Source organism: Bufo gargarizans, chromosome 3 (genome assembly GCF_014858855.1).
Source record: "Bufo gargarizans isolate SCDJY-AF-19 chromosome 3, ASM1485885v1, whole genome shotgun sequence".
Classification (NCBI taxonomy): Eukaryota; Metazoa; Chordata; class Amphibia; order Anura; family Bufonidae; genus Bufo; species Bufo gargarizans.
In genome coordinates this window covers 250,225,114-250,240,709 of record NC_058082.1, presented here as the reverse complement: position 1 = coordinate 250,240,709, position 15,596 = coordinate 250,225,114, and the positions used below count along the sequence as shown (strand labels likewise).

Sequence of the window (15,596 nt, the reverse complement as noted above, 5' to 3'; positions counted from 1 at the left end):
ACCGGCTATCTGCCCCCTGTTATATCTGATGTCACCACATACCGGCTATCTGCCCCCTGTTATATCTGATGTCACCACATACCGGCTATCTGCCCCCTGTTATATCTGATGTAACCACATACCGGCTATCTGCCTCCTGTTATATCTGATGTCACCACATACCGGCTATCTGCCTCCTGTTATATCTGATGTCACCACATACCAGCTATCTGCCCCCTGTTATATCTGATGTCACCACATACCGGCTATCTGCCCCCGGTTTTATCTGATGTCACCACATACCGGCTATCTGCCTCCTGTTATATCTGATGTCACCACATACCGGCTATCTGCCCCCTGTTATATCTGATGTCACCACATACCGGCTATCTGCCCCCGGTTATATCTGATGTCACCACATACCGGCTATCTGCCCCGGTTATAGCTGATGTCACCACATACCGGCTATCTGCCTCCGGTTATATCTGATGTCACCACATACCGGCTATCTGCCCCCTGGTATATCTGATGTCACCACATACCGGCTATCTGCCCCCGGTTATATCTGATGTCACCACATACCGGCTATCTGCCCCCTGTTATATCTGATGTCACCACATACCGGGTATCTGCCCCTGTTATATCTGATGTCACCACATACCGGCTATCTGCCCCTGTTATATCTGATGTCACCACGTACCGGCTATCTGCCCCCTGTTATATCTGATGTCACCACGTACCGGCTATCTGCCCCTGTTATATCTGATGTCACCACATACCGGCTATCTGCCCCCGGTTATATCTGATGTCACCACATACCGACTATCTGCCCCCGGTTATATCTGATGTCACCACATACCGGCTATCTGCCCCCGGTTATATCTGATGTCACCACATACCGGCTATCTGCCCCCGGTTATATCTGATGTCACCACATACCGTCTATCTGCCCCTGTTATATCTGATGTCACCACATACCGTCTATCTGCCCCTGTTATATCTGATGTCACCACATACCGGCTATCTGCCCCCTGTTATATCTGATGTCACCACATACCGGCTATCTGCCTCCTGTTATATCTGATGTCACCACATACCGGCTATCTGCCTCCTGGTATATCTGATGTCACCACATACCGGCTATCTGCCTCCTGTTATATCTGATGTCACCACATACCGGCTATCTGCCCCGGTTATATCTGATGTCACCACATACCGGCTATCTGCCCCCGGTTATATCTGATGTCACCACATACCGGCTATCTGCCTCCTGTTATATCTGATGTCACCACATACCGGCTATCTGTCCCTGTTATATCTGATGTCACCACATGCCGGCTATCTGCCCCCAGTTATATCTGATGTCACCACATACCGGCTATCTGCCCCCTGTTATATCTGATGTCACCACATACCGGCTATCTGCCCCCTGTTATATCTGATGTCACCACATACCGGCTATCTGCCCCCGGTTATATCTGATGTCACCACATACTGGCTATCTGCCTCCTGTTATATCTGATGTCACCACATACCGGCTATCTGCCCCCGGTTATATCTGATGTCACCACATACCGGCTATCTGCCCCCTGTTATATCTGATGTCACCACATACCGGCTATCTGCCTCCTGTTATATCTGATGTCACCACATACCGGCTATCTGCCCCCGGTTATATCTGATGTCACCACATACCGGCTATCTGCCTCCTGTTATATCTGATGTCACCACATACCGGCTATCTGCCCCCGGTCTTTATTTCTGCCCTATACCTGACATGACCCTGCCTTTCTAATGTTGTCCTCCTGCAGCTAGAAGCGTGCGCTATGGCGTGGGAGCTGCTGACACACGGTTACGAGATCCCAGCTGATCGCCTCTATGTCACATACTTTCGGGGAGACCCAGAACTTGGCCTTGCTGCAGATGAGGAGACCAAGGAGATTTGGCTTAGCCTGGGGTAAGTATTGATCGGCAGGTATGTAGCACTAAGATCCCATCCTCCAGCCCGGGGCCTCTATGTACATCAGTTGTAACTCTCATTATTTGTGTCTCCCCCATCAGTGTGCCGCCTTCACGTATCCTACCATTTGGTCTAAAGGAGAACTTTTGGGAAATGGGGGACACGGGCCCCTGTGGGCCCTGCACAGAGATTCACTATGATCACATTGGAGGACGAAATGCTGCCCCTCTGGTGAACCAGGATAGTCCAGAAGTGGTGGAGATCTGGAACCTGGTGTTCATGCAGTATAACAGGTAGAGCAATTCTGATATGCTGCCGTATATGGATGGTGAGGGATTGATGATCTAGAACCTGAGGGTTATGTCTGGAGGTTACTATACATTAGTGGCATAGATATGAACATCTGGGTGATGTCTGTCTAGAAGCTGGTGATGAAGGAGAGATAGGTAACGTTCTTCATGCAGTGTAACAAGGAGATTATAGTCTAGTGGATGTTACTGGGAGGTGATTATAATCTAGAACCTATAGTGTGTAGGTGGTGACCATAGCAAATAATTGCCTAGAACTGTCCGTCATACAGTATGGTGAATTGTGATTATCTAGAAGTCTTTTGTACTCTATTATAGTTCTATCTAGAATCGGCCTCATCTAGAATATGTCATTATACATGATCTGGTGCTTGTGCAGAGGGAGGGATAGCGTATTATAATCTAGAACCTGTTATTAATGCAGTATAAGGATAGGTTATTATTATCTAAAACCAGGTGCTTATATAATGAGTATTTATTTTGGATCATCTTAGAGCCTGGACACTGCCTATAGACCGCCATATAGTGCTTTCAAAGCGCCTGTTGAGGGGAAATCGGATGAAGCGCAGTAATATTACTCCAGTAGGGGGCAGCGTAAAAAGTGGAGTAACGTCTCTAGACAAAAGTGTTAGTGGTAGGATGCTCCATATCTATCAGCTGTCTGCAAGTTATAGCAATGCAGAATCAGAACTGTGGCAAAAAAATGACTTCAGGAATTCCTCCTGGTATCAGGTAGATTGTAATACTCGAGTACTTGGTGACAGGTAGGTGATGGCAATCTAGAACCTGGTGCTGATGTTGTAGTACAGGTAGCTGAGAATAATCTAGAACCTGGTGCTGATGTTGTAGTACAGGTAGCTGAGGATAATCTAGAACCTGGTGTTTGTGATGTATGACAGGTAGGTGATGATAATCTAGAACCTGATGTTTGTGATGTATGACAGGTAGGTGATGATAATCTAGAACCTGGTTCTTGTGATATATGACAGGTAGGTGATGATAATCTAGAACCTGGTGCTTGTGAAGGATAACAGATAGGCGATGATGATCTAGAGCCTGGTTTTTCTGTCGTTTGGTGCAGGGAGTCAGATGGATGCCTCAGGCCTCTGCCGCAGTGTCATGTGGACACGGGGATGGGACTGGAGAGACTGGTCACAATCCTTCAAGGTAAACGCTCCAACTACGCCACAGACCTTTTCACTCCCGTCCTGAAGGCCATCGAGAGGGTGAGTGTCATGGATCACGTTCCCATCATCTGGTGCGGACAGTTCTCACACGGCCTTAACCATTGAACACCTATCTTTTAGGGCTCACAGGCCCCTCCGTACCAGGGGAGGCTGGGCACCGAGGACTCCCATCATGTGGACATGGCGTATCGGGTGGTGGCCGATCACATCAGGACCCTGTCAGTCTGCATAGCTGATGGGGTGTACCCCGGGACATCTGGAGCAGAGTGAGTGCAGCTAAGGCTGACAGGGGGCCACTGAACGCAGGGCGATCCATCCAGTAATGCCCCCTTTAACAGCTGCTTCTCTGTTCTGCAGACTCGTGTTACGCCGCATCCTCCGCAGAGCCGTCCGGTTCTCTTCTGAGGTTCTCCGTGCTCCTCCCGGCTTGTTGTCTTCCTTGGTGCCCACTGTGGTGGAGATCTTGGTAAGTTGAGACCTTCAGCCCCATTCCTCAAACAAGCTCCGTCCCTGAGCTGAGTCCTGACGTTCGCGATTATATTACAGGGTGATGCATATCCGGAGCTGGAGCGCGAGAAATCTCAGGTGAGTGGTGCGTCGTCCCTCTCCGGCGCGTGACCTTCTCCCGCTCACACAGAGCGTTCCTGTGATTTTTGTGCTGATTTCAGATCATGAGGATTCTAAACGAGAGTGAGGACGCATTTCTGGTCTCCCTCCAGCGGGGGCGCCATATCATCGAGCGCACTATTCAACAAGGAGTGGCTAATCAGACATTCCCAGGTAAGTGATATGACGAGAGGAAGGGGCAGCTCTTGGCGTTCATCGCTCACATGCCGCGTGCTGTCTCCGCAGTGGGCGTGGCCTGGTCTCTGTACAGGAACCTGGGCTTCCCGCTGGATCTCATTGGGCTGATGCTGGAGGAGAGAGGACTATACCTGGACACGGCAGCTCTAGACCGGCTGGCTGTGGAGGAGGCCGAGGTCAGTCACTGGACTCCCTGTAATCTGAGGGAGTCCAGCTCTAACTTCTTTAGACTTTGATGTTCACTTCCTCATGATGTCCAAGATCCCAGCTTGCTGTCAGTGAATGGGAACATTCTGACCCTAGTCCTGTTTATAGCCATATACAGTTGCAAGAAAAAGTATGTGAACCCTTTGGAATGATGTGGATTTCTGCACAAATTGGTCATAAAATGTGATCTGATCTTCATCTCAGTCACAACAATAGACAATCACAGTCTGCTTAACCTAATAACACACAAAGAGTTAAATGTCACCATGTTTTTATTGAACACACCATGTAACCATTCACAGTGCAGGTGGAGAAAGTATGTGAACCCTTGGATTTAATACCTGGTTGAACCTCCTCTGGCAGCAATATCTTCCACCAAACGTTCCCTGTAGTTGCAGATCAGACGGGCACAACGGTCAGGAGTATTTTTTGACCATTCCTCTTTACAGAACTGTTTCAGTTCAGCGATATTCTTGGGATGTCTGGTGGGAATCGCTTTCTTGAGGTCCTGCCACAGCATCTCCATCGGGTTGAGGTCAGGACTCTGACTGGGCCGCTCCAGAAGGCGGATTTTCTTCTGTTTAAGCCAATCTGTTGTTGTATTACTTCTATGCTTTGGGTCGTTGTCCTGTTGCAGCACCCATCTTCTGTTGAGCTTCAGCTGGTGGACAGATGGCCTTAAGTTCTCCTGCAAAATGTCTTGATAAACTTGGGAATTCATTTTTCCTTCGATGATAGCAATCCGTCCAGACCCTGACGCAGCAAAGCTGCCCCAAACCATGATGCCCCCACCACCATACTTCACAGTTGGGATGAGGTTTTGAGGTTGGTGTGCTGTGCCTCTTTCTCCACACATCGTGTTGTGTGTTTTTTCCAAACAACTCAACTTTGGTTTCATCTGTCCACAGAATATTTTGCCAGTTCTGCTGTGGAACATCCAGGTGCTCTTGTGCAAACTGTAAACGTGCAGCAATGTTTTTTTGGACAGCAGTGGCTTCCTCTGTGCTATCCTCCCATGAAATCCATTCTTGTTTAGTGTTTTACGTATCGTTGATTTTCTAACAGGGATGTTAGCATATGCCAGAGACTTCTGTAAGTCTTTAGCTGACACTCTAAGATTCTTCTTCCCCTCATTGAGCAGTCTGCGCTGTGCTCTTGCAGTCATCTTTACAGGACGGCCGCTCCTAGGGAGAGTAGCAGCAGCGCTGAACGTCCTCCATTTATAGACACTTTGTCTTATTGTGGACTGATGAACAGCAAGGCTTTTGGAGATACTTTTATAACCCTTTCCAGCTTTATGCAAGTCAACAATTCTTAATCGTAGGTCTTCTGAGAGCTCTTTTGTGCGAGGCATCATTCACATCAGGCAATGCTTCTTGTGAAAAGCAAACCCAGAACTGGTGTGTGTTCTTTATAGGGCAGCTGTAACCAACACCTCCAATCTCATCTCATTGATTGGACCCCAGTTGGCTGACACCTCACTCCAATTAGCTGTTGGAGATGTCATTAGTCTAGGGGTTCACATACTTTCTCCACCTGCACTGTGAATGGTTACACGGTGCGTTCAATAAAAACATGGTAACATTTAACTCTTTGTGTGTTATTAGGTTAAGCCGACTGTGATTGTCTATTGTTGTGACTTAGATGAAGATCAGATCACATTTTATGACCGATTTGTGCAGAAATCCATATCATTCCAAAGGGTTCACATACTTTTTCTTGCAACTGTATATGTAGCATTTCTCCCTTCACGGACTCTTCTCCACATCCTCCCACTTTTAGGGTGATTATAGTAAACCTGAAATATCCCTCTTTCCTCCATGTCCAGGAAGCTGAGATATAGGATGCGGTTTGCGGTAGATCTGCTTCAGCTTCCCCTGTGGCGTGGAGGGGTCACCAGGGATTTTCTATACCTGACTGTCCATAATGACCGTATTGACTCCTGACCCCTGCAGCGCTCTAGGCTCCTGCCATATGGGGGGGGGGGGGTGCTGAGCAGGGAATTGTGGGAAGATAGTGCTGATCTATACGTCCTGTGCTCTGCTGGTGTCAGTCTTCACTGTTTAGCTGGCATTCCATTCATGAATTGGTAGGGCCAGACATTGAGAGGCAGTTTTACTCTAGTTCCTGCGCTCTGAGTATCAGGAATGACACTTTGGCGCATTTCTTTCTTTTCTCCATGTTTTCTGTATGTAGAAGAAGGTCAGAAACCAGCAGGCGGATGATGCCCCAGCCCGGGTACAGCTGGACGTTCACTCTCTGGCTGAGCTGCAGCACCGGGGGGTCCCCAGGACCAATGATTCGCCAAAATACAACTACCGCCTGGGGGCTGATGGGAGATACGGTAAGATGGCTGCCGTTTTTCTCTCGGCAGGGTGGCGGTGTACTCATATCTCACATTATCCTCTCCCCCGCAGTGTTCACGCCCTGCCAGGCCACCGTACTGACGCTCTACAAGGACCAGTCTCTAGTCTCTGCAGTGGACAGGGGTGAGCGCTGCGCAGCAATCCTGGACCGGACATGTTACTACGCGGAGCAGGGGGGCCAGAGCTGTGATGTGGGGTACTTTGTACGAGACGGAGAGCAGGTAACAGGCGTCCTGGCTGTGTGCTCTGTGCTTTCCCTCCCCGTTATCTTACGACCCCTTTACCCTCCCTGCAGGATGTCCTGTTCCCGGTGGAGTCCGTACACGTGGCAGGAGGTTACGTGGTGCATGAGATCACAGCCGCTGAGCCGCTGAGGGTCGGGGATCACCTCCTGCTGTATCTGGACGAGGTATTTATGGCTTTTCCTCTAGTTGGTTCTCTTCGTTTGAGCAGTCCCTGCTGGTTCAGTGTCTGCGCAGTGCGAGCTCTGGCGTGGTGCATTATAGGAGATGTAGTGCATATTCCGCAGCTCTGATGATGCCGATCTGTCACTCTCCCCTCCAGGGCCAGCGGCTGGCATGTATGGTGAAGCACACGGCCACCCACCTGCTGAACTTTGCCCTGCGTCAGGTCCTTGGTGAGAGCACAGCCCAGCGCGGGTCACATGTCACAGCAGAACGCCTGCGCTTTGATGTCGGGGTCACGGTGAGTCTGCGGTCTGCCTCCGGGCTCTGCTTCATCTTCTTTACCGCCTCCTGCGTGCTACGGTTACCCAGGGCAGGGCCCCTATGTAATATATACCGGAGGTGTAATATACTTGTCTTCGTGTCCCCAGGGTCCAGTGAGCGGCGCGCAGCTGCAGGAGGTGGAGAAGCTGCTGCAGGAGTTGATTGCGCAGGATCTGGAGATTGACACGGCGCACATTCCACTCTCCGACGCCAAATGCATGCGGGGTCTGCGGACAGTGGATGAGGTAGGCCGGACCCAGAGTTACGCTCTGCTGCACTGCATTGTGGGTGATGTGACAGACCGGAGTGTGAGACGTGTTGGGAGATGTCCTGATATTATGTCAGAACCCTCCTGTGGTGTGCCACCCCTCATCTCTGCTCACCCCCCCCCCCATACAGACTGCAGATGTCTCGCAGGATGGAGGGATGCTGGGAGTTGTAGCCTTGCAACACGGGGTACCTGCTGCTGATACGTCACAGACGGCAGTGATAAGGGGGTTCAGTGTTGGGCGCCTCGGCCCTTTCCTCTGGGATTGTAGTTCCCCTTTAAGTGCAGCAGAGTATCTCCATCCAAGAGCACTACAAGCGTGACAACTGCAGGGATGTTTTCCGTTGTCACCTCGCCCATTCTGTAACGGGAATGTCTCCCCCAGGTGTACCCGGATCCCGTACGCGTGGTCTCGGTTGGGGTCCCTGTAGAGAAGCTGATGAATCCGAGTTGTCAGGATGGTCTTCAGACATCTGTGGAGCTCTGCTGTGGGACGTGAGTGATGTCCTTACACGTGGTGGTCCTCCAGTTATGTGATCCCGGTGCCTCTGACTGTTCTCCCGTCACATCACCTCCCCCTATGACATCACAGTTCCCATAGGGTGTTTGAGGAGAGCGCCCCCCATCCACATCACCTTCTCTTCTGTACCCAGACATCTGCTCAGGACCGCAGCCATTGAAGACCTGGTGATTATCTCAGAAAAACCGCTGGTGAAAGGGATCGTTCGTCTCATCGCTGTGACCGGAGAGGAAGCCAAACAGGTGTGTGCCTGTGCTCCAGTCATCCCAGTATACTCCAGTCATCCCAGTATACTCCAGTCAGTCCTGCCCTGGCTGACAGTGTGGTCAACTTCCAATACATTTAAACTGGCAGTGTAAACGCCCTGGTGGTATAGGCTGCATGTATATAAGGAGAATCGGGGTATGACCGGCATGTGGAAGCAGGAGTCTGTACTGCCATCGTGCCGACAGTGCACCCAGAAAGGACCCGTGTTTGGTGCAGGCTGCGGACATGCCTTACGGACGACACGGATCAGGATGGAATAGACTAGTAGGTGCCGTAGAACCAAAGTGTATATTGCCAATGTGGCGTGCAAGTCGTAATCCAATACCATGAGCACCACAGGTCGCGCTACATTTTTTTCGTAAGAGTAAAAATACTCCTCTTACTCTTGAGTATTTTTAGCCAAGGAGGAGTTCGAAAGTAGAAGTTAAAATACATCATGCGTAGCCTGCACTTGTCACATTTGCGTTTGGAGCCTCTGTCACAGTTTTCCACCACATGTCTCACAACCGCTGTTTTCCTTGTTTCGGATATAGCCGAGGCGTTCGCCAATCCAGTGTTAGAACTAGGGAATAGTTTTTCCAACATATTTCGTGCCACAAGTTCAGGTGATCCTGTGTTCAGGATCTCCCGGACTTCTTTGTTGGCGGCATCGTAGGTGGCAATTACACGGAATCGCTCCTCTCCCTTGTCCCTAGTTTTAGGGATCAGTAGGCTGTTGCGATCGATCGCTGCTCCAGGAACTCTGGTAGGTGTCCTTCAGGATCGGGAGGTGAACCTGGACCTCAGGTCTCCAGCCGCCCTTTGGAAATCCAGCATAAGCGTACGATTGCAGCGGGCTCGCAAATATTACCCTTTCATCATTGTTACACCTTCAGAGCAGCATTCACCTTTCTTATACTCCAGTCACATCCAGAGTAGCATACACCATTGTTATAATCCAGTCACCTCCGGAGCAGCATTCACAATTCTGACTGATAATCCGCAGGCGCGAGAGACGGGGAAGCTCCTGCATAGAGAGGTGGAGTCCATCACCGAGCGCATGAAGACGAGGCCGGCCACCCTGAGTGAGGCCCAGCAGCTGTCCAAGGAGATCGGCCTCCTGTCAGAAGTGAGTAGAATGGAGAAACATGGGCAAGCGGGGGAGGGGGGAGTTCCCATTTTGTGGCAAAATCTGCAAGTAGGTGGGGTGTCAAGTGAATTAGTGCTGTGGCTCCTTCATCTTCCCATTGGCGGGGAACACCCCCCCCCCCCCCCACCAAAGGTTGGATAACGTTTTTTTTTTTTTTCCACAATGGTCTCCTTAGGGGTTAAACAGGTTTTCCAGGACTCACATATTAGGATACACGGCGCAGCGCCATGCATTGTACAGTGGCCATGCTTGGTATTGCAGCGCACTTGAAAGGGACCGAGTTACACAAAGTCCACGTGACCGATGGGTGTGATGTCAGGCCGAGTGCTGACTGATGGGGGTGACCAGAGTCGGACCCCCTCTAATAATGATGACCTGTCCTAAGGCAGGCTCCATTAGGTGTAGTAACATGGGGGATCCTATCACAGGTATGCCAGCGTAGAGAGCCCCCCGTAAACCTTTTAGGTGCTGCACCCAGCGGGGCGTCAGCTGTAATGGACATCGCTGCGCTGTACATGTGGCGCAAAGGGTTAAGGCCCATTATACACAGATAATCCCTCCGATTCCAACCTGTATGAGCGAGCATGAAAGGCTGCAGCGACCGAAAGACTGGCGCTAAACCGCTCACTGATCGTAGTCCGGAAACGATCGATCGCCAACGTGTCGCGTGATTAAAAGCGCGACCACATGATAGCCGCAGACCGATGTGTGAATGTATCCGTTCTCCGGCATTGCACGGTAATACGAGTATCTGCTCATGTGTCAGGACCTCTGCTGTATTCATAACAGGGTCTGAGGGGTTAAAGGAAGGTAGAAAGACCCCCACCGTAAGGGGCCCGCAGACAGGACCCCTTCAATGATGTTTTGTATTTGTGTATTTCAGAATGTGGACAGCGCCCCCATACCTCAGTGGCAGAGGAAGGAACTGCAGACATCTCTCAAATCTTTGCAGAGATCTGCTAATACGGCCATACGCAAGGTGGAAGAACGGCAGGTGAACATGGCGGAGGGGGTATCAGTTACATCCCGTGTTATACTCCAGAGCAGCACTTCCTGTACTGCTTGTTGTTTTGGAAACAGTCAGCAAGCTTGTGGGTGTCCTCGGGAGAAGATGTTTAACCTACATCAGACAATAGAAAGCCTGCAAGTCTCCATAGCAAACTGATCAGTGCTGAAATAGTGAGTGCAGCTCTGGAGTGTAATACTGCATGTAACTCAGGATCAGTACAGGATAAGTAATGTATGTACACAGTGACTGCACCAGCAGAATAGGGAGTGCAGCTCTGGAGTATAATACAGGATGTAACTCAGGATCAGTACAGGATAAGTAATGTATGTACACAGTGACTGCACCAGCAGAATAGTGAGTGCAGCTCTGGAGTATAATACAGGATGTAACTCAGGATCAGTACAGGATAAGTAATGTATGTACACAGTGACTGCACCAGCAGAATAGTGAGTGCAGCTCTGGAGTATAATACAGGATGTAACTCAGGATCAGTACAGGATAAGTAATGTATGTACACAGTGACTCCACCAGCAGAATAGTGAGTACAGCTCTGGAGTATAATACAGGATGTAACTCAGGATCAGTACAGGATAAGTAATGTATGTACACAGTGACTGCACCAGCAGAATAGTGAGTGCAGCTCTGGAGTATAATACAGGATGTAACTCAGGATCAGTACAGGATAAGTAATGTATGTACACAGTGACTGCACCAGCAGAATAGTGAGTGCAGCTCTGGAGTGTAATACTGCATGTAACTGAGGATCAGTACAGGATAAGTAATGTATGTACACAGTGACTGCACCAGCAGAATAGTGAGTGCAGCTCTGGAGTATAATACAGGATGTAACTCAGGATCAGTACAGGATAAGTAATGTATGTACACAGTGACTGCACCAGCAAAATAGTGAGTGCAGCTCTGGAGTATAATACAGGATGTAACTCAGGATCAGTACAGGATAAGTAATGTATGTACACAGTGACTGCACCAGCAGAATAGTGAGTGCAGCTCTGGAGTATAATACAGGATGTAACTCAGGATCAGTACAGGATAAGTAATGTATGTACACAGTGACTCCACCAGCAGAATAGTGAGTGCAGCTCTGGAGTATAATACAGGATGTAACTCAGGATCAGTACAGGATAAGTAATGTATGTACACAGTGACTGCACAAGCAGAATAGTGAGTGCAGCTCTGGAGTATAATACAGGATGTAACTCAGGATCAGTACAGGATAAGTAATGTATGTACACAGTGACTGCACCAGCAGAATAGTGAGTGCAGCTCTGGAGTATAATACAGGATGTAACTCAGGATCAGTACAGGATAAGTAATATATGTACACAGTGACTGCACCAGCAGAATAGTGAGTGCAGCTCTGGAGTATAATACAGGATGTAACTCAGGATCAGTGCAGGATAAGTAATGTATGTACACAGTGACTGCACCAGCAGAATAGTGAGTGCAGCTCTGGAGTGTAATACAGGATGTAACTCAGGATCAGTACAGGATAAGTAATGTATGAACACAGTGACTGCAGCAGCAGAATAGTGAGCGCAGCTCTGGAGTATAATACAGGATGTAACTCAGGATCAGTACAGGATAAGTAATGTATGTACACAGTGACTGTACCAGCAGAATAGTGAGTGCAGCTCTGGAGTATAATACAGGATGTAACTCAGGATCCGTACAGGATAAGTAATGTATGCACACAGTGACTGCACCAGCAGAATAGTGAGTGCAGCTCTGGAGTATAATACAGGATGTAACTCAGGATCAGTACAGGATAAGTAATGTATGTACACAGTGACTGCACCAGCAGAATAGTGAGTGCAGCTCTGGAGTATAATACAGGATGTAACTCAGGATCTGTACAGGATAAGTAATGTATGTACACAGTGACTGCACCAGCAGAATAGTGAGTGCAGCTCTGGAGTATAATACAGGATGTAACTCAGGATCAGTACAGGATAAGTAATGTATATACACAGTGACTGCACCAGCAGAATAGTGAGTGCAGCTCTGGAGTATAATACAGGATGTAACTCAGGATCAGTACAGGATAAGTAATGTATGTACACAGTGACTGCACCAGCAGAATAGTGAGTGCAGCTCTGGGGTATAATACAGGATGTAACTCAGGATCAGTACAGGATAAGTAATGTATGTACACAGTGACTGCACCAGCAGAATAGTGAGTGCAGCTCTGGAGTATAATACAGGATGTAACTCAGGAGCAGTACAGGATAAGTAATGTATGTACACAGTGACTGTACCAGCAGAATAGTGAGTGTAGCTCTGGGGTATAATACCGGATATAACTCAGGATCAGTACAGGATAAGTAATGTATGTACACAGTGACTGCACCAGCAGAATAGTGAGTGCAGCTCTGGAGTATAATGCAGGATGTAACTCAGGGTCAGTACAGGATAAGTAATGTATGTACACAGTGACTGCACCAGCAGAATAGTGAGTGCAGCTCTGGAGTATAATACAGGATGTAACTCAGGATCAGTACAGGATAAGTAATGTATGTACACAGTGACTGTACCAGCAGAATAGTGAGTGCAGCTCTGGAGTATAATACAGGATGTAACTCAGGATCAGTACAGGATAAGTAATGTATGTACACAGTGACTGCACCAGCAGAATAGTGAGTGCAGCTCTGGAGTATAATACAGGATGTAACTCAGGATCAGTACAGGATAAGTAATGTATGTACACAGTGACTGCACCAGCAGAATAGTGAGTGCAGCTCTGGAGTATAATACAGGATGTAACTCAGGATCAGTACAGGATAAGTAATGTATGTACACAGTGACTGCACCAGCAGAATAGTGAGTGCAGCTCTGGAGTATAATACAGGATGTAACTCAGGATCAGTACAGGATAAGTAATGTATGTACATCAGTGACTGCACCAGCAGAATAGTGAGTGCAGCTCTGGAGTATAATACAGGATGTAACTCAGGATCAGTACAGGATAAGTAATGTATGTACACAGTGACTGCACCAGCAGAATAGTGAGTGCAGCTCTGGAGTATAATACAGGATGTAACTCAGGATCAGTACAGGATAAGTAATGTATGTACACAGTGACTGCACCAGCAGAATAGTGAGTGCAGCTCTGGAGTATAATACAGGATGTAACTCAGGATCAGTACAGGATAAGTAATGTATGTACACAGTGACTGCACCAGCAGAATAGTGAGTGCAGCTCTGGAGTATAATACAGGATGTAACTCAGGATCAGTACAGGATAAGTAATGTATGTACACAGTGACTGCACCAGCAGAATAGTGAGTGCAGCTCTGGAGTATAATACAGGATGTAACTCAGGATCAGTACAGGATAAGTAATGTATGTACACAGTGACTGCACCAGCAGAATAGTGAGTGCAGCTCTGGAGTATAATACAGGATGTAACTCAGGATCAGTACAGGATAAGTAATGTATGTACACAGTGACTGCACCAGCAGAATAGTGAGTGCAGCTCTGGAGTATAATACAGGATGTAACTCAGGGTCAGTACAGGATAAGTAATGTATGTACACAGTGACTGCACCAGCAGAATAGTAAGTGCAGCTGTGGAGTATAATACAGGATGTAACTCAGGGTCAGTACAGGATAAGTAATGTATGTACACAGTGACTGCACCAGCAGAATAGTGAGTGCAGCTCTGGAGTATAATACAGGATGTTACTCGGGATCAGTACAGGATAAGTAATGTATGTACACAGTGACTGCACCAGCAGAATAGTGAGTGCAGCTCTGGAGTATAATACAGGATGTAACTCAGGATCAGTACAGGATAAGTAATGTATGTACACAGTGACTGCCCCAGCAGAATAGTGAGTGCAGCTCTGGAGTATAATACAGGATGTTACTCGGGATCAGTACAGGATAAGTAATGTATGTACACAGTGACTGCACCAGCAGAATAGTGAGTGCAGCTCTGGAGTATAATACAGGATGTAACTCAGGATCAGTACAGGATAAGTAATGTATGTACACAGTGACTGTACCAGCAGAATAGTGAGTGCAGCTCTGGAGTATAATACAGGATGTAACTCAGGATCAGTACAGGATAAGTAATGTATGTACACAGTGACTGCACCAGCAGAATAGTGAGTGCAGCTCTGGAGTATAATGCAGGATGTAACTCAGGATCAGTACAGGATAAGTAATGTATGTACACAGTGACTGCACCAGCAGAATAGTGAGTGCAGCTCTGGAGTATAATACAGGATGTAACTCAGGATCAGTACAGGATAAGTAATGTATGTACACAGTGACTGCACCAGCAGAATAGTGAGTGCAGCTCTGGAGTATAATACAGGATGTAACTCAGGATCAGTACAGGATAAGTAATGTATGTACACAGTGACTGTACCAGCAGAATAGTGAGTGCAGCTCTGGAGTATAATACAGGATGTAACTCAGGATCAGTACAGGATAAGTAATGTATGTACACAGTGACTGCACCAGCAGAATAGTGAGCGCAGCTCTGGGGTATAATACAGGATGTAACTCAGTATCAGTACAGGATAAGTAATGTATGTACACAGTGACTGCACTAGCAGAATAGTGAGTGCAGCTCTGGAGTATAATACAGGATGTAACTCAGGATCAGTACAGGATAAGTAATGTATGTACACAGTGACTGCACTAGCAGAATAGTGAGTGCAGCTCTGGAGTATAATACAGGATGTAACTCAGGATCAGTACAGGATAAGTAATGTATGTACACAGTGACTGCACCAGCAGAATAGTGAGTGCAGCTCTGGAGTATAATACAGGATGTAACTCAGGATCAGTACAGGATAAGTAATGTATGTACACAGTGACTGCACTAGCAGAATAG

The 15,596-nt window shown here is 48.0% G+C and overlaps 1 protein-coding gene across 1 annotated transcript in view; it reads left to right on the top strand.

The window, feature by feature from the left end:
- Positions 1-15,596, top strand: part of AARS2 (alanyl-tRNA synthetase 2, mitochondrial) — a 34,221-nt gene that overhangs the window by 15,689 nt on the left and 2,936 nt on the right. Inside the window, exons 3-19 of the mRNA XM_044284835.1 lie at positions 1,791-1,936; positions 2,041-2,232; positions 3,329-3,473; positions 3,555-3,700; positions 3,792-3,900; positions 3,981-4,019; positions 4,103-4,214; positions 4,287-4,414; positions 6,642-6,789; positions 6,863-7,032; positions 7,107-7,220; positions 7,376-7,516; positions 7,647-7,784; positions 8,193-8,302; positions 8,461-8,569; positions 9,580-9,702; positions 10,607-10,717. Of these exons, the coding sequence (XP_044140770.1) occupies positions 1,791-1,936; positions 2,041-2,232; positions 3,329-3,473; positions 3,555-3,700; positions 3,792-3,900; positions 3,981-4,019; positions 4,103-4,214; positions 4,287-4,414; positions 6,642-6,789; positions 6,863-7,032; positions 7,107-7,220; positions 7,376-7,516; positions 7,647-7,784; positions 8,193-8,302; positions 8,461-8,569; positions 9,580-9,702; positions 10,607-10,717 (2,181 nt within the window). The remainder of the gene's footprint in view (positions 1-1,790; positions 1,937-2,040; positions 2,233-3,328; positions 3,474-3,554; positions 3,701-3,791; positions 3,901-3,980; positions 4,020-4,102; positions 4,215-4,286; positions 4,415-6,641; positions 6,790-6,862; positions 7,033-7,106; positions 7,221-7,375; positions 7,517-7,646; positions 7,785-8,192; positions 8,303-8,460; positions 8,570-9,579; positions 9,703-10,606; positions 10,718-15,596) is intronic.